Source organism: Cryptotermes secundus, unplaced genomic scaffold (genome assembly GCF_002891405.2).
Source record: "Cryptotermes secundus unplaced genomic scaffold, Csec_1.0 scaffold1293, whole genome shotgun sequence".
NCBI classification, from domain to species: Eukaryota; Metazoa; Arthropoda; class Insecta; order Blattodea; family Kalotermitidae; genus Cryptotermes; species Cryptotermes secundus.
The window spans coordinates 189,590-215,854 of record NW_019724607.1 but is presented as its reverse complement, the minus strand read 5'-3'; the positions used below and the strand labels follow the sequence as shown (position 1 = coordinate 215,854).

The following is a 26,265-nucleotide window of genomic DNA, read 5'->3' as shown; positions in this document are numbered from 1 at the left end:
GGGTACGCGACAAATTTATTGCACCGCAATTTCTAACGAGTGAACTCCCACTCACACAGCGCCCAAGTAACAAAATCGCCAGCTTACCTTTCACTACATATATAGTATAATACGTGTATTTGATACGACACGGACTGCACAGAAAACACCGCGTTTATCAGTTCTTCTATTGCTGAGTGTGCGCTCATTGCAGCAGGAGTGTGTTCATCAAACCGTTTCCTAGCAACATTGTTGAAGGGGGGGGGGACAAACATAAGCACCGCTTTATTTTTTCAAAACGAGAAAAGTGGGTTAAAATCGAGGGAGATGCGGCAGATGATTAAATTGTTATTTAACGACACTGTCAGTAGCTCAGGCTATGTAGCCCCATATGATAAGATGATCAGTGAAAGCGAAGTGGAATGGCCCTTGCCATGAACCCCTCAATGTGTCAGGTGTCCTGGCTGAGGTTCGAACAGGTCATCACCCGAGTAAAGCCAGTAGCGTTATCACTTTAAGTAACTTGCTCGATAGCTGAAGATGAAAAGAAGAGGAATGTAGTTTCGTCTCGGTCCCGATGACGTCATTTGATTTTCCAATTGACCCAAACCTTGCAGCCGCACTATGGCCCTGGGGTCGACTCAGTCTCTAACATAAATGAGTACCAAGAATCTTCCTGTGGGGTAAAGAGCGGCCGGTGGGTAAGGCTGACAACCTCACCGCCATCTATGGTCCAACTTCCTAGAAAATGTGGGAGCCTCAACATCTCACAACCCTATGGGCCTCCATGGCCTGTTATAGGGGTAACTTTACCTTTGCCACTCTCGGGAGGTTCTCGGAGTATCGTCTGCACATTTCATCTTCTATTCATTTCACCTCAGAGCTGGAAGGTCAAGCTGATGTAACGGTCTAGTACGTAATGTACCTGACATATCTTTGATGTTACCTCATTATCGGATAATGACGTATGTAGTTACATCACTACCAAGTTACTACATTCTATTTTCAGCATACATTGCGAACCAAAAACACCATACCGGAGATTTCTCTTCCGGTAGTTTGCCCCATGAAGGTGTGGCTCACCATTAAAGGTGTTTCAGACAAAGTTTAGCAGCAGAAGAGGTTGTGAATCAGAGTTTCGTTAGGGCCAACAGTCACTCATTAAGTCCGTCTTGATGTCGAGCCCCAGATTGTAGTTACTGCTAGACAGTTATGATTTTGTCGATATCGGGTGCCTCCTCTAACGAGATGACGGTTCTGCCATTTGTTAGTCATAGTCAGCAGCAAGTCCGTCAATTACCAATATGTATATTCTATTTACAGTTATACAATACATGGTAGAATAAATTATATACCGTATTTACGCATGTGTAGGCCGCGTGCGTGTACAGGCCGCAGCACAATTTTCAGACAGAAATTATAGAAAAATAATTTTCTTGGAATATTATTTCAGGAGTAGAAATTATTATACTAATTACGAATATAATTTTTTTAAATGAAGTGTGATTTCGAATATTTCGAATATAAGCCGCACCCCAGTTTTCCTCTTGAATTTTTGGCAAAAATGTGCGGCCTATACATGCGTAAATACGGTATGTATATACAATATTTACAAGGCCTCTTTCAGCCTAGGTTGAAAACAGCATATCATCTACTCGTATCTTCAGCAGCTCCTGCTACAACGGCAGTGTAGTGACTTGTACGGTCGTAAGTTTGGCCACTGCCAAGTTTAAACGTCTATATTCCCTATGTCTGGCTTCGCCTTGTCCTATGCCGCGAATATGCTCATTCTCATGATTTTGTATGACTTCTGCTTGTCGCCTACACAATTTTGCGCAGAAAGATAAGTCATAATCGTTCTGAAAGCAGCAGCAGTGATACTGATCGCCCAGTTCCTAGACCTGCGATTATAGAAAAAAGGAAGAAATCGGCTATCCGAACAGAAGGCTCTGAGAGCAACAGCGACAGTACAGACAGCCTCTTTGAACGAGACCAGAAACACAGAAAGATAAGTCATAATCGTTCTGAAAGCAGCAGCAGTGATACTGATCGCCCAGTTCCTAGACCTGCGATTACAGAAAAAAGGAAGAAATCGGCTACCCGAACAGAAGGCTCTGAGAGCAACAGCGACAGTACAGACAGCCTCTTTGAACGAGACGAGAAACACAGAAAGATAAGTCATAATCGTTCTGAAAGCAGCAGCAGTGATACTGATCGCCCAGTTCCTAGACCTGCGATTACAGAAAAAAGGAAGAAATCGGCTACCCGAACAGAAGGCTCTGAGAGCAACAGCGACAGTACAGACAGCCTCTTTGAACGAGACGAGAAACACAGAAAGATAAGTCATAATCGTTCTGAAAGCAGCAGCAGTGATACTGATCGCCCAGTTCCTAGACCTGCGATTACAGAAAAAAGGAAGAAATCGGCTACCCGAACAGAAGGCTCTGAGAGCAACAGCGACAGTACAGACAGCCTCTTTGAACGAGACGAGAAACACAGAAAGATAAGTCATAATCGTTCTGAAAGCAGCAGCAGTGATACTGATCGCCCAGTTCCTAGACCTGCGATTACAGAAAAAAGGAAGAAATCGGCTACCCGAACAGAAGGCTCTGAGAGCAACAGCGACAGTACAGACAGCCTCTTTGAACGAGAACGGAAGCGCAGAAATATGTCATAATCGTTCTGAAAGCAGCAGCAGTGATACTGATCGCCCAGTTCCTAGACCTGCGATTACAGAAAAAAGGAAGAAATCGGTTACCCGAACAGAAGGCTCTGAGAGCAACAGCGACAGTACAGACAGCCTCTTTGAACGAGAACGGAAGCGCAGAAAGATGTCATAATCGTTCTGAAAGCAGCAGCAGTGACACTGATAGTCCAGTTCATAGACCTGAGATTACAGAAAAAAGAAAACAGCCACGTAATAGGCACCATTGTTGTGTGGTGCCGTGTTGGTAGCAACGCTGTCCGGAGTTGTTTACTGCTGCCTAGCAACCGTGGTATCCCTTGGTGACGTCACCGCTGTTGACTCGCGTTGCATGCGACCAGTATGCCGACACTCGGCTAACTTCGGCTCCGCTCGGGGTGTCACGGCTGGCGGTGGGAGGGAAGGCCGTCACGTATAGTGCAACATGTCACACTATACATACGAAAGGTTGAAAGCCGTGTGCGCCTTGGGAAATTGCCATTGTTGCGGAGAACCTTGGTTTGCAGGCGGTGCAATTTCATTACATAGGTACCTGCCGCAAATTTCCGGGCGGAGTGAGCATAAGTCTTCACAGATCTAATTAGTGCTTTATGGGTTGCGAACCGTCGGTGGCCTGTTTTTATACCACCCTCCTCAACACTCTTCTGTTCCGTATTCCTCCCATACAACACTTCTATCAGATGCTGAGGGTTCATTCGTACATTGAAAGGGAGACGGTTGAAAAGTGCGACCCTTCGGTCTGGGATATTGTATGGAAGAACAGTTAAAAATAAAATGATAGGTAGACGCATTACTTGCCTGAAGCAGTGCAGCGGTTCTGAACAGTTTTGTTTTTGTTATGGTATCCTTGCAGGAGCATGGGTAGCGTAGTCGGTATAGCGACTGGCTGGACGACCGAGGGGCCGGAGTTCGAGTCCTGGTAGGGTCAAGAATTTTCCTTTCTCTGCATCGTCCAGACCGGCTCTGAGGTTCACCCAACCTATTCAATAGGTATCGGGGGCTCTTTCGCTGGGGCGTGAAGCTGACCACTCACCTGTAGCTAGTGCCAAGACCAAGAAAATGCGGATCTATACATCCACTCCCCCATACGTCTTCATGGTGTAGTGCTTAAATAGTTAAGCACAGGAACAAATTTACTTACTTTATGGTCTCCTGTTCCTCACACACCCTTCCATATTTAAACTAATCAAACTTAAACCATTTCCCCTAGAGGACCACAATTTCCCTTTCGAAAAAATTAAAATCAAAATTAACCAAAAATAAGAATTCCGTGGCCCTTGTCTATAACAGTTCACACGATATACTATCTAATTTAATAAACAAATTCGTACATGAACACCCAGGCTGGTAGACATGTCTCAGATTCTGGATAACTCTCGTGCTTGAGACTGATGTACTGGGCCGTCGGCTTGTTTCGCCCCTCCACACCCACCCCCCCGTTTCTCTCTCTTCCCCATAGGAAGGGGCCCCAATATTGTTTGGCTCAAGTGGAAGTGACGAAAGAAATAAATTGAGGTTCTCTTGGTGGTGTATAGTGTCACACATGAGTGACTATAGACGGGGTTTGGATTGCTAATTGGATTTATTGAACACTTTGAGATCGTAACTAAAATTAATTATAGCGCTATCCCTAATTCACACACTATGTAGACATCTACAGCACATACTAAGTCTTCTTAGTCTGCTGTTTTTTCACCATTCTTTGCCTGGTAACGACTTTGAACGTTGGATGTTCCCTTTGGGTTCCCGAACCATCCCCATGCCTCAGCTACCAATTTCTAAAAGCAACAGTTCACAAGGACCGAACTGCTACAGCACTCTAGCTGACTCATCATCAAACTCATTCCACTAATTAACGGAACTATCTGGCAAACTCTGCTGGCCCTCGCCAGAACAGTCATTCTTGGTTACGAGACTCATGACCATATTTTACTGCCTTACGTCTCTGGGAGATGTGCAACTCTACTACTCACTCCAACTGTACTGTCAGAGTCAGAGCTAATTTACGACTGGTGGTTTACCGCCGATCAGTTAATCTTGGAGACAAGCCCCTTGATGCTCACAACTGAAAATTATTTTTCAACTGAACACATGCGGTTATAGACCTTACGTAACATTCTCTCTGCCGAGATGGGTCTGTTGCTTACAATTGTGTCTGGCATGGCCAGCGCAGTCATTCTCAGGCCCGAGTTCCAAGGAACTCATAACCACATTTTACTGTGTCAGATTCAAGACTACCCCAACCTGGATTTCAAGTTCTCATGGCGGTGAATATGAACACTGTCTTCTGGGATGTGACCTCTCGTAGAAAGGTACAAATTGTCGGAATGGCATGTTGCTTACACTTTCATCAGGGTACTCTGATGTTGAAGGCATCAACATCGAACAGGAAGCTAAAACACATTCTCGCACTGCTGTTTGTTATTTTACATCCCAGAACACAATTACGATACCTTAACAAAAGCTGCATATTGTGACGTCTGGTAGGGTCACTATAGACAGGGTTTGGTTTGGTAAATGCATTTATTGAACTCTTATACTTGTACAACTCGTGTCTACACTTTAGGAACCACTATCACACAGTCACATCTTCACTAGCTGTTGTTCGGTAGCGGCTTCCAACGGCGGACGTTCCTCTTCCTCTGGGTTACCGAAATGTCTCTGTGCCTCAGCTACCAGCTTCTCACAATAACTGAACGGCAGTAGTCCTCTAATTCACCAACCAACTGCACTCGCTTCATTAATTGTCCTGCTTGTAACATCTAGACATGGACAGCACAGAAAACACCGTTCCTCTGTTGCTGTATCCACTGTTGCGTGCGCAGCCATCAGCGAGTACCGTGCTGAAAATATTACTTTCCAGCAAGTCCATTGGCGTGTGTTAATAATCTGTTGCCTAACAACGGGAGTTGTTTACAGAGTCACTAAATATCAACGGGTCTACGTGCTACAATATTTTCCAAAATTATACAACCACAATTCACTTCAGTATTCTACATAAAGTGATGTTAGCGTCATTCAAGAGTTCCCTAAGCTTGTATTACAGAGTGTAGGAATTAGAAGTAGGGCATTCAGATGGTCTTCTGCGGCATAAAGTCCAGAGCAACTAAACAGAAGTTGAAATGAAAAGAAAATTGAAGTGGTGAGGGACACATACATACAAACGGCGCGCCTCGCTGTAACGTTCTGAGACCGAACCCGATGCTGATGAGTTCTTTCTATATGGTCATCGAAAGCCCTGCTCGTTTACATAGCCTGAGAAGTGAAAACGTCATTTAGCATTCATATACAGGGAAGCAGTGACGTCCAGGCGCCAATTCTAAGCTTACAGGTGTCTGCAAATAGACATATTTGGATAAAATTTAATGTTCTGTAAAATTATCGGGCTGACATGCCTAAGGCTGAAGCGTATTTATAAACTGACTCTCAAGGATTCAAACACTTATATTTCTTACCCGTTCTTTGTTTTCAGATATAAGAGTTCAAGAGAGTGCTCTTCATCTTGCTCGAATCCAGTCTCTGTTTATATCTGGTAGTGCAAAAATTACTCTCCAGAATGATAAAACTGATGAAGTCCTATAAGGTATGTAGAGCATATCATGTATTATCCTCTGTCAAAATTTCTAATGATGCTAGTATTAAATGTGTCAAACCCACAGAATAGTCACCAGATTCTCCCTATTTAAATCCATCTGATGACTATTTTTGAATGAACCTGAACACTGAGTGTACAGAAATCAGAGAGAACCATTGCGGTAACTGGAATTAAAAAGAATGTGTTAAAGTGGTGGCCTCGGATATCACGAGATGACAGCTGATCAGCCACCGACCAAAGAAAAAGACCTGAATTCATGCCTTAGTCTAAGAAAAAGGGGGGTCCTATTCAAAATCCTTTCTGATAAAAAATAATATTTATACATAAAATGACTATCTTTAACATTCAAAATGGAATATCTTCTTCTATGTATACAATGAACCAAACTGAAAAAACCTCAGGTATCTTCTTCAAAACTTGTATGTGTTTCATTTAAATCCATGGAACCCTCCATTTCCACCATTAATTTAAAGGTAGTCTCTTGGGTGACACTGAAAGTAGTGTCATAAAGAAATAAAAGACTCGACATGAAAACATTATTATTTGCAGAAGATGTATTGATTTTGCGAAAGATGAAACTGAAATTTAAGAGAAACTAAGTCAATGGAATTTTACTATAAAAAATCAAGAAGAAAACAGAACAAGATTTAGACACAATAACTGAAAAGGTGAACACATTTATTTGGGAAGCAAGATACAATCAGAAGAGAAAATTGATGGAGCATACAAAACAGTTAAATTAAGTTACAGGAAGGCAGAGACCCAAAAACGGCGCAAAACCACACTCTGTGCAATCTAGTTTTAACTGATTTTAACTTAAAATAAGGAAATTTAACCTTAAAGAAGAAACAAAGGCAAAACTCTAGCAACAGATAGAAAGAACAAGAAAGCAACAAGAAAGAGTAGCTGGAAGTCAATATGATAAAAAAATCTGGAAGGGATAAGAATGTAGTGTTGTAGTGGTTCCGTCATGAAAGGGCATGGGATAGAATGAAAATGCCGAGATTTCAGATTGAAGGAATGAGGCCTGTGGGATGACTCGGATAAAGATGGTTCAGCCAGGTAATAGAAAGACATCAAGAAGAGAGGAAATAACTGGCAACAAATGACTTACATTAGTCTGATACTAACAGAAGAGAAAATTTAATCTAGAGCTCCCATATCAAAGAGCAGGAAGATGTATCTATTTAGCAGATCAAGTGCTGATAGTAGTGATATCCCATTTCATCATGAGAAATGCATTACAGACTAAGAGGAAACTGTCACTTATATCTTCAGGGTAGAAGATGGAGAAAGCAGGATCTTCTGAAATCTTGCCAAACTAAATGGCGTCACATTCCTGGTGACAATAATTTTTATAGTTACTTCCATTATAACTTCCAATCTCACATTCCATTGTCACTACAATAAAAAATACCCACTTTGCAGTGCCAGTTCAAAGATGAATGAAGCCCCAAAGATAGAGATCAAGGATGTGATAATGATATCTAGTCATCTATCACATGGGTCAGGAAGCAGTGCTAGACTGGTATATGACAGTGGTGGAATAATGAGTGACTGAGGAAGATCGAGGTTTGTTTCCCAATGAGGTCACTAGATTCTTTAATAGACCTAATCCTTTCAACCACAATATGGCCCTGGGGTTAACTCAGCCACTAACTGAAATGAGTACCAAGAACCTCACTGCCATCTGTGACCTGACTGCCTAGTTGTCTCGCAACTCTTTGGGCCTCCACAGCCAGCTACAGGGATTACTTTACCATCTCACCTTTTTTACCTGAGGAACACTGAAGAAACTTGGAAAGAAACCTGCAACAATGGCACTTTGTTCACAACAAATCTCATATGAAATTACCCGGAATTGATCCTGAGACTCCACATTTAAAAGTCAGCACCAAACTAAGTTATAACAGAGTCATTAAGATCTGAGATATTTCATTCAGCCATGATGACTTTTACAGGAGTCTCAACTGATCACTCAAAACCATTTAAACACCCAAAAAATTGTTAAATTTCACCAGAAAGAAAAGGGCAAAAAATTACAAATCAAGAAAGAAACATACTTTGATATAATGTCATGATATTCAACCTGCCTATATAACCAAACCTATTCCTCAACCTTTAGACTTTAACCCTGAAGATGGAGGCATCCTGTTCCTCCAGAATGTCAGCAAAAGACTTAAATCTCTCACACTCTTCCAGTTCACCACAACTAATTTTCTTCTCGCCTAGTTTGACAGTGACTACAATCTGCACTGTGAACCACTGAATAACTGAAGGGCATCCATTGGGTTACTGGATGTGCTCAGTGTTGCAAGATTTGAAAACAAAATCCATAATTTGGAGTGATGGCTTCAAACCAGCTTGCTTATAGAAAAATCATGCTTCAAAACATCTCTGTATTATGATTTCATCATGTTTTCTCCTCCTCCTCCTTCTTTTTCCTCTTCCTGGATTGGCTTTTTAATCTGTTCCATCTCCAAGGCTGTACACACAATTCCTTTCTCCATTTTTCCCATTTCTTTCCAGCCATTCAGTTTATATCGACGAATTTCTTCTGAAAATAAACTTAAACATCTGTAAGGAGAATGAGTATGTAACTAACTTCATGAAATATGTGTAATCCTTTTGCGAAGCTAACTTTTATGGAACCTAAAGGTCCATTACAATGTTAAACAGAGCCTGTTACTGGTCCCTATCCTAAGCCAGGTGAATCCAGTCACAACCCTCCCACAATATACCTTTAGAATTCATTTTAATATTATTCTCCCACATATGTCTATATCTTTCAAATCATGTTTAACAACAAAAACTTCGTATCCATTATTCATCTTTCCCATGGCATATGTCCGATACATCTTATCATCCTTAATTTGATCCTAATGGAACATGGCAAAGATGTAAGAACATCTGCAAACGATCTAATGACAAATGGAAAAGTGTACAAATTATGAATGGTACTTTTCATTATTATAAATTATTTTCAAAGTTGTTTGGAGAATATTTAAATTAGACATTACAGACTGAGTGTAACAACGAGTAAATTTTGCCAGTGATTATATATTGAATTGCATAATGAAGGTAATGATTAGTAAATGCAACATAAATTGTTATGATTTGTTGCAGGCTGTAATGCCACGAGCAGAAATGAAGTGTAGTGAGGAGTGGTAACTCCACCACCGTTGGCTTGACTTCTAGAAATGGTGGCCAACGGTAGAGGAGTTCCTCTACCTCGCTACATGCAACACCATACTACATGCTTCAAGAGAGAAACTGCTGCCTGTTGCACTAACCATATGTGCAAACAAAATAAACCAGGATGATAAACCGATCTGAGGACAAATTTTTATAAGACACAGGTTTAGTCTTCAAAATACATTCAGGATGCATTCCTACAAACAGGGGAAAGCCTATTTAATGTCCCATGATTTAACATTTTCCCTCACATTCAATTTCAATAACCCCAAGCCAGTTTTAAGACATTCCTCAATTTAGTGTTCAAATAAACTACTCCATAAATTAATCTTAAATGGGAAAATCCTTTAATTCATCACCATTACTGCTTAAAACGACTACGCCAGATAGGAATAATGCTAGATGAACTCTGTTCCTTAATAAGTCATGAAATGCAGTCAGAGATCAAGCCTGTACAAGGCTTGTTATAATGCTATTGAATTATGAAAGGAATACTGTGGAACAGATACTAAAGCAATGCAAAACAACAATCTACACAGTACATTTCGAATGCTTACTGCAGAGTGTGCAGCCTTTGCTATGCAACGACTGTGAGATAAGGTGAATAAACAGCAACAGTTTCTAGGCAACAGCTGGCAAACACATTTACATGGCAACAAATATTCAAGTAACAATAGAAGAATGGTGTTTTCTATGTGGTCTGTGCCAAGATGTTATAATCAGGGCAGTTGGAGCAACACGTTCAGTTGACAGCTGAGTTGAGTTCTGCACGAGAAGTTGGGAAGATTAGTGGTGGTGCTGTAATTTGTTTGTAGTTCTGAGTTATGTGTATTAGTGGACAATAAATCCATTTACCAATCCAAAGTCTGTCTATAGTCACACACACTCTACACATGATAATATTTCATGTGTTAGCGAACAGACACAGGGTTTTGATGGGTAACTGAATTTGTTAAACACTTACAACTCATAACTACAAGTAATATAACCATTTCATAGATCTACTCTCTCTACAAATCACTGTATTGCAGCACACATAAAGCTTTCTATGCCTTCATCAATCGTTGCCTGGTAACGGCTCTATTTCCATACTCATGTCCTCACTGGATGGCAGATGGCTTGCAACTAACTCAGAACTGAACTAATTAAGTTGCTCACTTGTCCTTACTATATAGCCTCAGGTCAGACTGCAGAGGAAAAACAGCTTCCAACAGCTCTTTCACTGTTGCTGACATCTTGATGAGCCATTGCCTAGTGACAGCTCGCTTGTTTATCGAGCCTTTAAGTAGTCATGTCACAATAAAATACTGAAACAAGGCGAAACAAAGGCAAAATCACAGCAATGAATATAACATTCTTTAAAAGTACTCAAGGAGAAAGGGGATCTTGTGTTAGAAACAAAGGTTTTTTATATAGAAAATTAGAATTCAAAATTTGTTAAAGGACTTAAAAGAAAAATGAGTAGAATGGCTAGGCCATGTAAAAGAATGGGCATAACAAAGATACCAAGAAGGGCATTAGAATTAAAATTTATGGAAAAGAAATTGCTGCCCCGACTATGAGAACGAAATGTAGTAGAGGTTAGGTGAAAGTGCTTTAAGCAATAAATGAATGGAGAGACCACCAGGTGGTGTTACTGTGAATGCCTCTGTTGCTCTTTATCTTGTATCACTTCAACTGCAGCTGCAAATGACTCAGTGCAATATGTATCAGTTCCCCTTGTGTTTCTGTTCTAATAAGCCATTAACAAATCTGTCTTATAATCTCAGTTAGAGCACTGATGTGCAACGGCGATGTTTACACTTAAATAATGGGGTCTTCTGTCAGATACTTATAAAAAAAAGAAAATGTCTCGCCATAACCATTCTGGTATTCAAGGTCAAGCTTCATCAGTAATTTTCAAATTGGTGAAGAAAGGGAATTTAACTGAGTCTTTCTTCTGCAAGAAATACATTACATAATACTGTGCTGAGGAAAAGCTCGATGAAACTGATGCCAGAGTAGAACATTCACCTCATAAATTACTAACTCAAGAGGCAAAGGCTTTTACTGCAAAACATAGAAACTAAAAAGTTAAATCTACTGCCACCTAAAATTAAACAAGCAAAACAACTGAATAAATTGACTGTGAGAGTACAACACATTTTTGTAAATTTCTCTTGGGCAGTACATGCCAGTCCTCTTGACCTCAACTTAACGACTTTTACTGATTAATCCTGAACCATCAGACCAGCTGTACTGATGCTTGGAATAACAGGTATTGTAGCAGTATTGGTCTGAAACAGACTTTGAAAATTCCTTCATGATCAGAAGATTGGTGTGTTGTGGGACATTACTGCAATATAACTAGCAGAACTAGTATTTTTTGAAGTGCTATTAATTCAGAGCATTTGTCAGTAATATTCTTTGGCCATTCTTTACATTATGGTAGATAAAATGATGTATTGTTAGTTTGTGAACAATGATGCCATAGCACACCCTCCTTGATTCTGTCTACATCTTCAGGTGAAACCTGCTCAGTTGGGCCCAATCAATACAGCTAGTCCCTATAGACTTGGACCACATTGCAATTCTTTGCTTTTTTCTAATTTCATTAATTATCCTGCTCCATGAAGTTACTGCTGACGTTTCCTGCTTTCAGCTTACAAATTTCCTAACTAATTAGCTTAAATTCCTTTTCCAGGTGCCTGATTCTCCCCTCCTGTTGCTTCACACGCTTCTGGTACTTACAAGGGATATAATGTCATGGCACACTCCTGTCTGGTGGATGGTGCTGGTGTTTGCACAGGCAGTAGCCACAGTGTGTACAAATCAGGTCACTGGTGACCCACCTACGACAAATTCCAAACTTTCTAGAAAGACCATTAGTGCCAGACATTTAGCTACAAATATTAATAATATATTCATATTTGCTAAACACTGTCAATCTCTCACTCATGGAGCTGAGCCCTTCTTGAGAAGCCACCAATTGTGCATCTACTCAAGAACTTCCCAACATTTTATGGAACCCAAAGGTACATTAACATGTTCACAACAGCCCTCGACTAGTCTCTGTCATGATCTAGATCAATCTGGTCCATACTATCCCATTCTATCTCCTTAAGATCCATCTCAACATTGTCCATCCATCTAAATCTTGGTCTTCCTAGTGGTCTCGTTCTTTCTGGCTTTCCCAAAAATATCCTATATGCATTCTTCTCCCCCCCCCCCATTCATGTTACATGTCCTGCCAATCTCATCCTTCTTGACTTGATCACTCTAATTATACTTGGTGAAGAGTAAAAGTTATGAAGCTCCTCATTGTGTAGTTTTCTCCAACCTCCTAACACTTTATTGCTCTTCGGTCCAAATATTCTCCTCAACACCGTTCTCAAACACCTTCAGTCTATGTGCCTCCCTTAACGTCAGAGACAAAGTATCAAACCCATACAGAACCACAGGCAAAATTATACTTACCTATATTCTATTTTTTGTTTTTAGAAAGCAGATTATAAGACGAAAGATTCTGGACTGAATGGTAGCAAGCATCACTCGAATTCAATCTCCTCTTAATTTCCTCCTGAATCAGGTTCTGATGTGTTATAGTCATTCCCACATATCTGAACTGTGCCACATTTTCAAAACATCTGTTAGTTATCTTTATGTCACGATTTTGCCCTGCATACCAAAACAAGATAGCAACATATACTTAGTTTTCTCTGTGTTTATATCTAGACCAGACTTCTTACTAGTGTCAACTAAAGTTTCTGTGTTTTTCTTTATAGTATCTACAGTATATTATCACCCAGTAGATTCACATTAACAGCATAGACCGGCAGCTGATGTGTCCCATTTAATTTCAGTCCCATCTAATGGCATATTCTGAAGCAAAGTTGAATAGTAGTGGTGATATAGCATTTCCATGTTTTAGACCTTTTTGGACAGGGAAATTATCAGACAAATGCTGACCTATATGGACTTTACTATATGTTTCATTTAAAAATATTGTAATCAGTTGTAATCAGTGTAACTAGTTTCAAGGGTACCCCCAAACTCTAAGGGAATACTGTACAATACTTCCCTCCTAGCCGACTCATAGGCTTTTGAAATATACGAGCAACTGATGTACTGTTTTATTCTACTCCCACTTTTTCTCCAGTATCTGATGAGTACAAAAATCTGATCAATAGTTCATCTGTTACATCAAAACCCTCGTTGACGATCCCCAATGATTTTAACCTTGAGAGTAGAATATTGGGTAAACATTTGTATGAAGTTTATAGCAGTGATATCACATGATAATTACTACAGTCAGTTTAATACCCTTCTTGTGAACTGGTACAATAGACTCCTTCCACTGATCAGGCAGTTTTTCCTTATTTCAAATAGAATTAGCTTATGAATCTTAGAAGGTAATATTTCACCTCCTGCCTGAATCAGTTCTGTCAGAATTTGATCACTGCATGGTGATTTATAACTTTTCAACCTTGCTATAGCAATTTCAACATCAAAACGGGTAGGGTCACATACTAACAGCTCAGAGGTACATATATCTATTTGCCTAACATCACTGAACCTATGTACATTCAATAACAGGGAAAAGTAGTTCTTCCACCTTTTCAAAATGTCGTGGAAATCTGCAAGCAGATCACCATTCTCATCCCTCATTACATTACTTCTAGGCTGGTAACCATTCTTAAAATCATTTATTCATCTATATGGTTCTCTGATGCTCTTGTTCCAGCAACCTCTTAGGTATTTATATTATGAAATCCTGTCGCTAACAAACTCTACCCTCTTAACTGCTGATGTGATTCTCTTATATACGAAAAAACCCACACATAATTCATGATTTTCATTCCCCTTCCCATAGAAAAATATATATATCCTCCTCCCGGTTTTGTGCCACCCCTGTCCCATCTGATCTAAAAATCCTGTTAATTCAACCTCAAAACCCCAATTAGAACAGATTTGTCTAGCATCACTCACTGTACAGATCTGATTGTCCGCAGTTAAAGTTGATTTTAATTCCTATGCACTTCACTTGCATATTGTTAATTTATTATGTTGTAAAACTTTCGTTCTTTCTTTCTTTGTCTTTGTATGAAAGGTATCAGGTAAACAAACTAGGATGCTACATGGCTACCACATGACTGTTTATTTGACTACAGTACGCTGACTCACATAGTGCAGCACTACTTACTCCCAATCAATCATACCAACACAACACAATTTGAATCTAAATTTTGTCCTGTTAACACCTCTCCTTGAAAATATAAAATTCAAAGTAATTTCAATTGTACGAACCACTTAACCACTTAACCTGAACACACCTATTGTTCAATTACAAAACACAAAAGTTAAAATTCTGTTTACAATATTATATTTGTCTCACATACATTAAAATTCTGAGAGAAAAATCAAGTCATAAACAAAGTGCACTTATCTTAAATTATTGCAATCTTAAGGTTCAGTTAATATAAATCTAATAATCTGAAAAATTCCTTTGTCTTGGGACCAGAAAGTGGTTTAGTAAAAACATCAGCAAAGTTTTTACATGACTCGACACAGACAAATGTGATCTCACCAACTTTGACTAGTTCCCTAGAATAATGGTACTTAATACTTCCTGTCCTACCTCATGTAGAAGAAAGTCCCTAAACCATTCGAACTCCGAGACACATTCATATTTTGCCATGTACACATAACGCGTAGAAGAACGGCAACTCGGTTTTGTTTCTTGCTACGCCAACATACGACTCCTCCTGCTAGTATGAAACAATATCCTGAAACAGAAATACTGTCCATCTTATTAGTAGCCCAATCAGAATCTGTAAACACAGAAGTCTCCTTGTTTGTCTTACAAAAATGTAATCTGTAACTTTTGGTCTTCTTTAAATGTGCTTAACATTATTCCACTTTGTGAAAGTAGGGTCTTTGCAGTGTTGGCTAACTATACAGACAGGGTTTGTGATACCTGGTCTTGAAGGCATCCTACAACCTTACAGTAAATAGATTGACAAAATTTCTTCTCAGTAGCCCTATCAGTGTTAATACATCCAACTTCCAATGGTGAACTAAGCCCTTTCCAGTTTCCCATATTGAATTCACCTAACAGCCAGTCAATATATTTTTCTTGCTCTAGGATTAACTCACCACTACCTCCCTTTCTGATATTAATGGACAAAAATTTTGAAACTTCACCCAGATCTTTCACATCCAAGTCATCTGATAGCTTCTCTCGAATTTCTTTCATACCTCTCCTTTGCCAATTAAAAGCATATCATCTACATATACTGCTAAAACAATTGATTTCTTTACATATACACAAGCGTCCTTTACACACCGTTTAAAACTTAACTTATTTACCAAGATTCAATGCAAATGTTTGTTCAGTCCCTACCTGACTGCTTAAGGCCTGAGATGCTGTTTCGAAGCTTACAGACAAAACTGTCTCCCCTCTCCTCAAAACCTGGGGGTTGCTTCATATAGATCAGATTTTCAAGTTTGCTATTCAGGTAAGCCCCAGTCACATCTATATGTATCATTTCCCACTGTCTCTCTACAGCAATAGCTAGAAGTGTCCTCATCGTTTTCTTGTGAAGTACTGGACTAAATAAATGTCTCTGTGTAGTCCACCCCATGAATCTGCTTGAAACCCTGAGCCACTAATCTAGCTTTATATCTAACAATCCTTCCATTGATAGTTTTGACTGTAAATACCCACTTGCATCCTATGACATTACAGTTCTCTGGTTTCTTAACTAATTCCCACGTCTCCTGGTTCCTCATCGTTTCCAGCTCCTGGGGCCGCTGAGTGCCTCATGAACTGTAGGAATAATTTCCAGTGGTGATACAGTCTCCTCGGACGTCAGGTGTGTGGCTCTCATGCAACATGGTAGCTCAAACCTTGGCTTTGAGTATTTAATCCTCTCCGTCCTTCTTGGTTGAGATGGTGACTGAGCCCTCTCTTCCTTTTGGTCCAGTACCTCTCGTTGGACGTATATTGTCACCAGTGTAAGTTATTTCATCCTGATCTAAGCTGTTCTCTCCAATTAGAAGTCCCTGTTCATCTGGTGTTTCTCCGATTCGTATTAGGGTCGTTTCCTCGCTTGATGATATCACCTTTCCAGGTATGGGAATGTGTGTTCCTGAAACTTAACATCTCGACTATTAATTATCACTCTACATTCTTTGTCCCAGAGATGGTACCCCTTTGTTCCATCATCATAACCAAGGAACACACATTCTCTTGCACAAAGGCTAAATTTCCCTTCTTGGTGTGCATCGGGGACCCATTCCCATGCCCTGCTCCCAAACACCCTCATGTGTTGGAAGTCTTCTTTCTTCAAGTCTCTCCCTTTCCATATCTCTAATGGTGTCTTGAACTGGATAACTTCTGATGGGCACCTGTTCCTCATATAGCAAGCTGTTTGTAATGCCTTTGCCCAAAAGCTACTCGTAGTCCTGATTCAATCAATATGCATCTGATCACATTACACAATGTTAAATTCACGCGCTCACATAAGCCATTCTGCTGAGGTGTGTAGATAACTGATCTCCTGTGCTGTATTCCATTTTCCTGTAAATATTTCTGTACACCGGCTTCTAGGTACTCGGTCCCCTGGTCTGTCTGTAACTCTTTAATTTTCTTATCATGCAGTAATTCTGCCCTATTTTTGTACTTTATGAACTCCGCCAATGTCTCACTCTTTCTTCTGATAGCAACAGCTGTTACGTACCTTGATGCTTCGTCTATGAACATAATGATGTATTTCTTCTGTCGCATTGACATAAGTGATATTGGTCCTATAACATCAGAGTGGACTCTGTCTAAAACTTCTTCGGCCTTTTCCCCTTCTCCAGTTGGGAATGGTTCTCATCACATGGTGAACACTCACTCTCTCCACTCTTCTGCCTGTCATATGCCTCCTTGATGTTGTCCACAGTGGTGCTACCCAGGGTCATTACATAATACAGCCTTGACACTCGGTGAGCTTGGAATATCATCATCTCATTACATATGATTTTCGACGTACTGTTGTGCATCACAATCTTAAGTCCATTTTCTTCAATCTGGCCTTGAGAAATTAAGACTATCTTGTAGCTCTGGGACATAAAGCACACCTTTTAACTCTATATCATTTCCTCCGCATTCCTGGGACATTTAGAGCGTTATCCTTCCCTTTCCTGCAATTTTTAAAGGGGCTCCATCACCTACTACTACCTCTCCATTTATGCTTGCAAAGTTGTGCGTGAGATCCTTCCTGTTTGTCATATGATCAGATGCTCCACTGTCGAACAGCCATACACTTCCATTGTTTGTTATATTCTTCTTAGTACATAGTAGTATATGCTCCATAGTTACTAGAGATGCGCTGGCCCTCTCCTTCTTCTCACCTTTGGTTTCCACATCTTTAATCTTCCTTTCACCGTTTATCTTCCCTTTGTTATTGGCTCCTTCCAACCGCCTAGGGCAATTGTATACAATCTGGTTTTCTTCCCCACATGCATAGCACCAAAACCGCTGCTTGGTACGCTCATACTGCTTACCTCCTCGGGGTCTGAATTTCCCTTTGCCCTGATAGCTGTGTTGATTTTGGCAGTTCTGCTTCTCTTCTGCATCTTTCGTCTCTGTTTGTCTCCTTGAGTAATTTCTCTTCACTTTAAGTGCCTGATGTTCTTCCTCATCTTGCTTTTCTTGCTCCTCTTCTTTAAGTAAGTATTGCTTAACTACTGCTATTTGTAAATTATTTGGTTGCGCTATCAGTGTCTTCTCTGTTATCTCATATTTGGGTTTGGGTAGTCCAGTTAAGACATGTTGCTGCTGTCTGTCTGAAAATCTAAGATCATTTCTCTTCAGTAGCCTATTAAGTCATAATCTTTGAGCAGTAATCTCGCATGCTTACATCCTCAAATTTCTGTATTCAAGCTAATTCTCTTAGTTTTGTCATGGCACCGTATTCTGTGTTTTCGTTACATACTTTGTCCAATATTCCCCATGCTTCTCTGGCGTCATTGCAGTCATGTATGTCGTTGATCAGTTCGTCACTTACAGTTCTTATGATGACTGCTAATGCTGTTAAGGTTTTCTTTGACTCTCCTCATCTCCGTTTGTGATAATTGCGCTCCTGCCGCGTCTTCATATCCAGCGATTGGCTCCCAGCATTCACGTAATAAAAGTTCTGACTTCACACGCGCCATCCACCCATTATAATTGCGTCGTGTTATTTTCGGTATCGTAAGTTTTCTCCTCTTGGTTACCCATATAATACATACTTCGCTCCGCCATTTTGAATGGATCTCTTCAACAGATGCCCCCCTCTCGCGCCTAACAATTTTCCACGGAAAAAAAAAGAGAAAACTCCCACACGAATCACTGAACAAGTTCGACCATTTCACACAACACACTTCAGGGCGTAATATTTTCTGCCTGGGCCCATAACCTGTTAATTTCTTATGTTGTAAAACTTTATTTCTTAGTCTTTGTATGAAGCGGTATCATGCAAACAAATTAGAACACTACATGGCTGTTAGGTGACTGTTTATTTCGCTACAGTACACGAACTCACAGAGCGCAGCACTACTTACTACCAGTCCCAGTCAATCATACCAACATAACACAATTTGAATGTAAATTTCGTTCTGTTAACACATATCAACCAAATAAAAGAGAGTAAACAACTTATTTAATTAATAATTTTGTTATTTACATTCTACACTTCGGTAAAAACACTACTGTAAGACACCTCAGCAGAAAGCTGCATTAGTTTTCTGCAATCTGAAAAACAGCACACATGGTCCATCACTGAGCCATAATCCCTCGGAACCAAATGGCTACAAATGATGTGTCATTTCACCAGAGTGCTGTGAGTGAATTCCTCATACAGGAGAAATGTTCTGTTACAGTTATCTTTATTCGAATCCATCATGTACATGGGGATTCATACATGGGTGCCAGCAATGTATGATGCTGGGTGAACAAGTCAAATATGGCAGCAGGGACATCACCAATCTGTCTCACAGATGTCAGCCAAGAACTACCACCATCGAATGCAATGCATTCATCACAGCAGACTGAGGGACAACAGTTACAGAACCTGTAATGCAGCTTGACATTGGAGAAGAAAAATACTTAGGGATACAAGAACGTTTGTTGTTTTGGGGTTTAGCAACAGCTGTGAGATGAGCACAGAAGTATGCAGTAATGTATCACCACAGTTGCTTCAATGATGCACTTCAGAGGCGATGACTTCCTACTGAACAATGTGACTGGTAATGAAAGCTGGTTCCACACAAAAGAAAACTGCTGTTTATTTCCAAAGAAGCAGTGATAGCAGTATGACATGGAGTTTATAAGCACTCCAGCTTCTGAGACTATTCACACCTTACAAAGAAAAGGCCAGAACCATACCTTCAGCTGAAAAAATCATTGTCACACTCTTCTGGAATGCTGAGGAGTGCATACTGGTTGATTTCCAGCCAAGAAATGAAACTGTCAATGTTGTTTTGCTACTTTCAGATGCTCCACAAACTGAACCATGCAATTCATAACAGATATGGAATCATTTCAACATTAAAACTACCTTCAAAACAAAATATTTTTAGGAGTCCATTCATGGGAACTAGACTGGTAAGATATCTGCAACAGGCAGCACATTGCACCTATAGCATTCTCTGTGGCAACAGCTGTTAGTGAAATATGCAGACCACTAACTGTGCAGCGTCACATTCTCAGACAGTCCTTTACAAAAGACAAAACTAGCCCAACATGTCCATGAAGAAGGTAGGTTGGATGAAGCCAGGATTTTGAAAACTGAAATTAACAGTGGGTACAGGAAATATAAGGAATCCACCTATATGGCATGTATAACAAACTCAATCAGCCAGTTCAGTTTGGAACTCTTATATATGGATTCTGCATAACAGCAAGGAGGTTGGCAACTTGTAGGTTAGGTATTGTATTGTATTGTATTTATTACACATTCCAGCACATCCATACAAGGCTGAAGCCATTGGATACAGAGCCTGTCACACCACAAGCTTGCTAAATCAGCAAGGTTGGTATAACCTGACCGACTCTTCATGATTATATATATGATTTGCATTTCATAGTTCAATTTTTGTGCCACAGATGTGCCAGTGATAGGCAGGTACCTCACAGCATGATAATTTTATTTTCTTTTGCACTGGTGTGTCTGGATCGAACTGTTAGTTTCTTCTGATGTGACATTTGTTGAATAAAAATAAATTAAATATGAGAGAGCTTAACAATGAAGAACGATAAGATATGTAAATTAACAGAATCATAAGCCACAAGAAGGTTGTATCACCAATTTAGAAAGAAACCTGAACATGATTTTAAAAGCTGTATATCTGAAGCTTTGTGCCGATGACATGAATTAATATAATAACTACCTGATAACAACTAAACTACAAATTGTACTGTATTCTATGCAAAATATGTCAGTAAATATTGGATTTTAAAATTCTGGTACCGTAAGACTTCTATTATTATTACAAGAACATTATAATATCAAAAGAATGGAACAACAATGCCCAGTCCTTGACTTTATATTTACATAAGTATAGCACATATTGCAGGTCAGTTCTTTACAGTTTTCTAAACTCTGTTTTCCCCACCAGTTATTAAATTTCATAAGCAAGTTATTTTAGAATGCAGTGTTTCACAGAAATCGAAAAAAGAGAAATTGATGTATTAATGTTCTTGCTCATGTTGAATTAAGGAATTTCTTATGTATGTATGTATGTATGTATGTATTTATTTCGTCTCTATAGATCATTGTTACATGATATAGGACGAGTCAGTTACTGTACATTGGCTGATTACAATAAGAGAATAAAGTTACAATACTTAAAATTGTTTACAATAGTTAAGATTTCCCATAATCTGAGGTGGAATCCATATTAGGTCCCCTCAGCATGTCGGCTTCCATATGTCCTATTGTGCCTATACTGGTGATAATGTTTATGGAGAATTTGATGGAATGAGGATTGGCAGGGGAAACCGAAGTACTTCGGGAAAACCTGCCCCAGCGCCATTTTGTCCATCACAAATCCCACTTGACTTATTCAAGAATATGAAAACTAAAATGTATAACACAAATATTTGTTTAGATGCTCGCAAGAAAACTGATCTCGAGACAAAATTAGTTATGATAAATTATGCTACTCATTTAAAGTATAACTTCCTGTATATCATACAGTAATTAACAATTTTAAATTATTAAGTTTGTCAGTCATGTCATACAGTTGTGAAACATAATCTCTTGCTCTGGGGAAGACCATAAACTACATGAAAACATTTGCACATAGGAGGGATAACGTGAACTGAGAATAGTAGATATTGGGAGTTACATGAGTATGATCTCTATAGGTGACCTAGTTCCCTTATCCTAGTGAAATCTAGGATATGCTGATGAGCTGGGAATGTAACACAGGCGGAAGGATATAAGAGATTCATTACAAAATTTATCAGGAATATGTTTTGGAAAGTGGGTACATGGGACACTTAGAAGTTGGCAGGATAATATTAAGATGGATCTCATGAAAAGAGAGGAGAAGATGGGAAGGGGGGGGGGTGCATGGAACTGGTGCAGGATCAAGTCCAATGGTTAGTCTTCAGACTAGTAGTGCTGAATCTTCTGGTTCTGTCACCAGTGAGCTGGCTGGTCCTCCTCCTCCTTCATCTCCCTCCACAGGCGCTCATTTTATCTCTTATTCTTTAAATTATATTTGTAATAAATCTACAATATCTGAAACCCTTCTTACTCGTTTAAAACATTTTACTGTAAAACCATTATTCAAGAAGGGTGATAAGAAAAACATGACTAATTACAGACCGATCTCTTATTAACTTAATTTTCTGAGGCCTTTGCAAAAATCATATACAAAGACTTCTGCAACATATTGAAAATTATTACATTTTAGTAGAGGAACAATTAGGTTTCAGATCTTCTGCATCAATAGACAAGGCTTCATGTAGATTGAGTGAGGATATATTAAATGCATCGAATAACAGAATGATGGTTGGAGGCATCTTTTGTGACTTACAGAAAGCTTTTGATTGTTTTACTTACAACACTTCATTAACAAAATTAGAGTTTGATGGAATAACAGGAACATCTCTTAAACTAATTAAATCTAACCTAGAGGGTACATACCAAAGCATTACCTTATACAACAATTCCCGTGACTCCTGTTCAAACTGGGGATAGATAAAGAATAGTGTCCTACAGGGATCAACACTTAGTCAATTGATTTTTTTTTTTACTTTATATTAATGACTTGCCAAAAACAATAAATGATAATGCTGAACTCATTCTGTTTGTAGACAACACTAGTGCATCATTACTAGCCTCAACCCCGTAAATTTTAAAAATAATGTTAATAAATTTTTTCAAGATATAAATAGGTGTTTCACTACTAATTTATTGTTGCTAAATGTCGATAAGATAAAATTTATGCAATTTATAAATAAGATGTTAATTGATTTAAATATAATGAATGGGAACAAGAAAACATTGAATTTTTATAATGCAAAATTCCTTGGACTAACACTGGACAAAACATTTTCTTGGAAGATTTGTATGGACACAGTTGTGCTCAAAATTAGTTCATCTTGCTTCGAGATTAGAACAGTAAAGCCACTCTTGTCCCAAGAATCATTGAAGATGGTATACTATTCCTATTTTCACTCTATCATGACTTACGGACTAAAATTTTGGGGAACTTTTTGTTATAGCAATATAATTTCTAGACTATAAAAAGTAATTATTAGAATTATAGTGGGGATTAGAGATGGAGATATATGTAGAGAATATTTTAGAGAATCAAAAATATTACCACTACAATTTTAGTATACGAGTATATGCACTTTCATTATTTGTGATCAATAATAAACATCATTTTAAAGTAAATTCTGGTTTACATAATATTAATACTAGGACAAATCTGACTTGCATCACCCACCGTCTCATTTATCAGTTTATCAGAAGGGAACATACAAGTATTATAATGGGATTAAGGCGTTTTAACAGTTTACCTGTTCAAATATAGGATTTGTCCCATAATACAAAACAACTGAAATCGGCCTTGAAAAATATTATATTTCCATTCATTTTTACATTTAACAAGTATATTAAATACAAGATGAACTGAACGTTTTATAATGCTGTTTATATAGTACATTGTATAAATTAATTGATTATAATGTGATATTTTGTCATATATTTAAGCTATGATCTTAATAAAGTATTACTGTCAAGTTGATGAGTCCACTGTGCTTGTTAAATTACTCATTTATGTATAATTATTGTTTCTTTGATGAATGTGACTAGTTCTGTGTTTAGAACTAATGAATGTATATGTGACATGTTCTATATCTGACAGCTTTGGTAGCCAGTTAAGTATCTATGGAATTTAATTAAAGATACAGATACATATAACCTTTTTTGTTACTTCCATGTATTTAGTATTTTGCAGTATTGCTTTACTAACATTTATAATTTCTTAGTGAATTAATTAGTCAGCCATCACCTCTACTGAAATGTCATGTGGACAGCTCATCTAGAGGAACTTGTGAATAAACAATTTATATTCCACATGTGGACTAGGTGGATCAAATATCTGACATCCATCCTCATTTTTGTATTCAGAATATGGCAGAGAATATATGCATTCAAGTCCCATCTGCTCTGCCAGTTTTGCCGAGTAGTAACTACTGCAATCCACTCTAAGCAATGGGAAGCCATCATCTTTCGCGACCTGCAGTGTTTTCTCCAGAAGCGCTTTTCCAACTCCCTGACCCCTTACTGACCCTAGTACAGCCAATGCTTCAGAAGAGAGTGCCCGTTCAACTGCTACTCTGTTCCAGAATTCTGAACATCGATCAACAGTTTCTATAAATTGGAGGAACTTGGCATACCTCTCACATGTACAATTTGAGACTATTTCAATCATATTCTCATCACTGAATATTTCACCATTAATGCAGACACCCAACAGTGTTTTCTGAGGTGTTGTTGCAACTGCCAACAACGAAGTCCCTTCCTTAACAAAGTCCAGTAGGTGAGCTTCATTTGCTATGCTGTGTCCACTGTCCAGACCCATGGCGATGTTAATTGGTTCAAAAGGATAGTAGTTCTCTCTCAAGAACAGGCACATTGTCTCACAATCATCCTCACATGCTCTCACTATCTCGAACTGAGGTCTCTGCTTCATCTGTGCATATATCAAAAGAAGAATGAGCATTCCATTTAGCAGGACTTTCCAGTACACCTAGAATCCTAAAATGCATATTGTTACTGGAAAATGCTGTCGATAACTGGTGGGAATTCATCGATTGATGTAGATTTCAGACATACATTTCCTTCAAATGAACTGACTTACTTGGCAAATGAGCAGAAATTCTGGAGCAATTATACACTACACTGAAACAAGTGAAACTGGCACTAAGGTGGTACACTGTTTGAATCCTGTTGGAGAGTGGCTATCCTCAAAGTTTTCCTCAGTTCCTCTAAGCAAATAGTAAGATATTATAATTAATTTAATGGAACCTAATATCCAGTGGCGCTTCATGGCTTAAATGGATGTTGGGCTAAATTAGAGACTAATATGATAACTGGGAATTCCTCATATGGCATTGATAGACATATTAATAGTAAAGTAAAGGTATCCCTGTAATAGGCCGTAGAGGCCCATAGGGTTGTGAGATGTTGAGGTTCCCATATTTTCTAGACAAACGGCTCAAAAATGGCGGTGAGGTTGTCAGCCTTACGTGCCGGCCGTCGTCTAATCCCCCAGGAAGATTCCTGGTACTCATTTCTGTTAGAGGCTGAGTCGAACCCAGGGCCATAGTGCGGCTGGAAGGTTTAGGTCAACTGAAAAATATCTAATAACCTCGTCGGGACTTGAACCCGCGACCTTCCGGCTTGTAGCATAGTGCCTCAACCAATTACTCTACCGCGTGCCCCGATAGACATATCAAAGGTATATTAAAAATACATTTAAAATGTTTTGTTTTGTTTGTTTTTATTGCTAATGGGGTGGGACTAAGTCCCTTATACTGCGGCCACTTCTGGCCTATAGTACCAGCCCCAGATGATAGGTGAGGATGATTGTGGAGCAATTGGTGGAATGAAGATTGACAGGGGAAACCGAAGTACTCGGAGAAAACCTGCCCCAGCGCCACTTTGTCCACCACAAATCCCACTTGACCAGACCCGGGATCGAACCTGGGCCGCCGCGGTGGGAAGCCAGCGACTAACCGCTTGAGCTATGGCGCGGCCCACATTATTAAAAATGTTAAAAAATGTGAAAGATTTTTCGATGATAGGTTAAGAATTGTATGCTAACTTAAATACTTACGGTTTAACTGCTACAGTGTAGACCAAGGGTCTCCAAACCACGGCCCGCGGGCCACATCCGGCGCGCTATGTGATTTTATCCGGCCCGCGGAAGAATTGTGCAGAAATGTGCCAATTGAACTAATTTTCCAATGAATACTGGTAAATGTGATTCCGAGCTTACTGACCTGACATATTATATTGAAGCTCGATGGCTTAGCTGTGGAAAGGTTCTTTCGCGCTTCTTTGAGCTCAGGAATGAAATTGATATATTTCTTACCGAGAAAAACCATCACAAACCACTTTTATCAGATACCGAGTGGCTTTGGAAATTAGCATTTTTTGCTGGTCTGGTGAACCATATGAACCATTTGAATTTAAAGTTGCAGGGTGAAAATAACTTAGTCTGTGATTTATTTGCACTTATCAAGGCATTCAGAGCAAAG

At 39.2% G+C, this 26,265-nt stretch overlaps 1 protein-coding gene and 2 long non-coding RNA genes across 4 annotated transcripts in view; 1 reads left to right on the top strand and 2 right to left on the bottom strand.

Moving 5' to 3' along the window:
* Positions 1–11,614, top strand: part of LOC111862550 — an 82,250-nt gene extending 70,636 nt beyond the window's left edge. For both annotated transcript variants that reach the window (XR_002842450.2, XR_004512808.1), the window contains exon 3: positions 6,156–11,614. This is a non-coding gene — a long non-coding RNA (uncharacterized LOC111862550). The remainder of the gene's footprint in view (positions 1–6,155) is intronic.
* Positions 10,693–21,256, bottom strand: LOC111862549. The gene is made up of 3 exons (XR_002842449.2): positions 15,091–21,256; positions 12,204–12,304; positions 10,693–10,780 (listed from the first exon to the last, which is right to left on the bottom strand). It is a non-coding gene; the product is annotated as an uncharacterized LOC111862549 (long non-coding RNA).
* A 229-nt stretch (positions 21,257–21,485) lies between these two features.
* LOC111862554 lies at positions 21,486–25,205 on the bottom strand. The gene has a single exon (XM_033750716.1). It carries the CDS (start codon positions 24,723–24,725, stop codon positions 24,042–24,044), a length of 684 nt encoding a protein of 227 aa, XP_033606607.1. The 5' UTR covers positions 24,726–25,205; the 3' UTR covers positions 21,486–24,041.
* Positions 25,206–26,265: the final 1,060 nt, after the last annotated feature.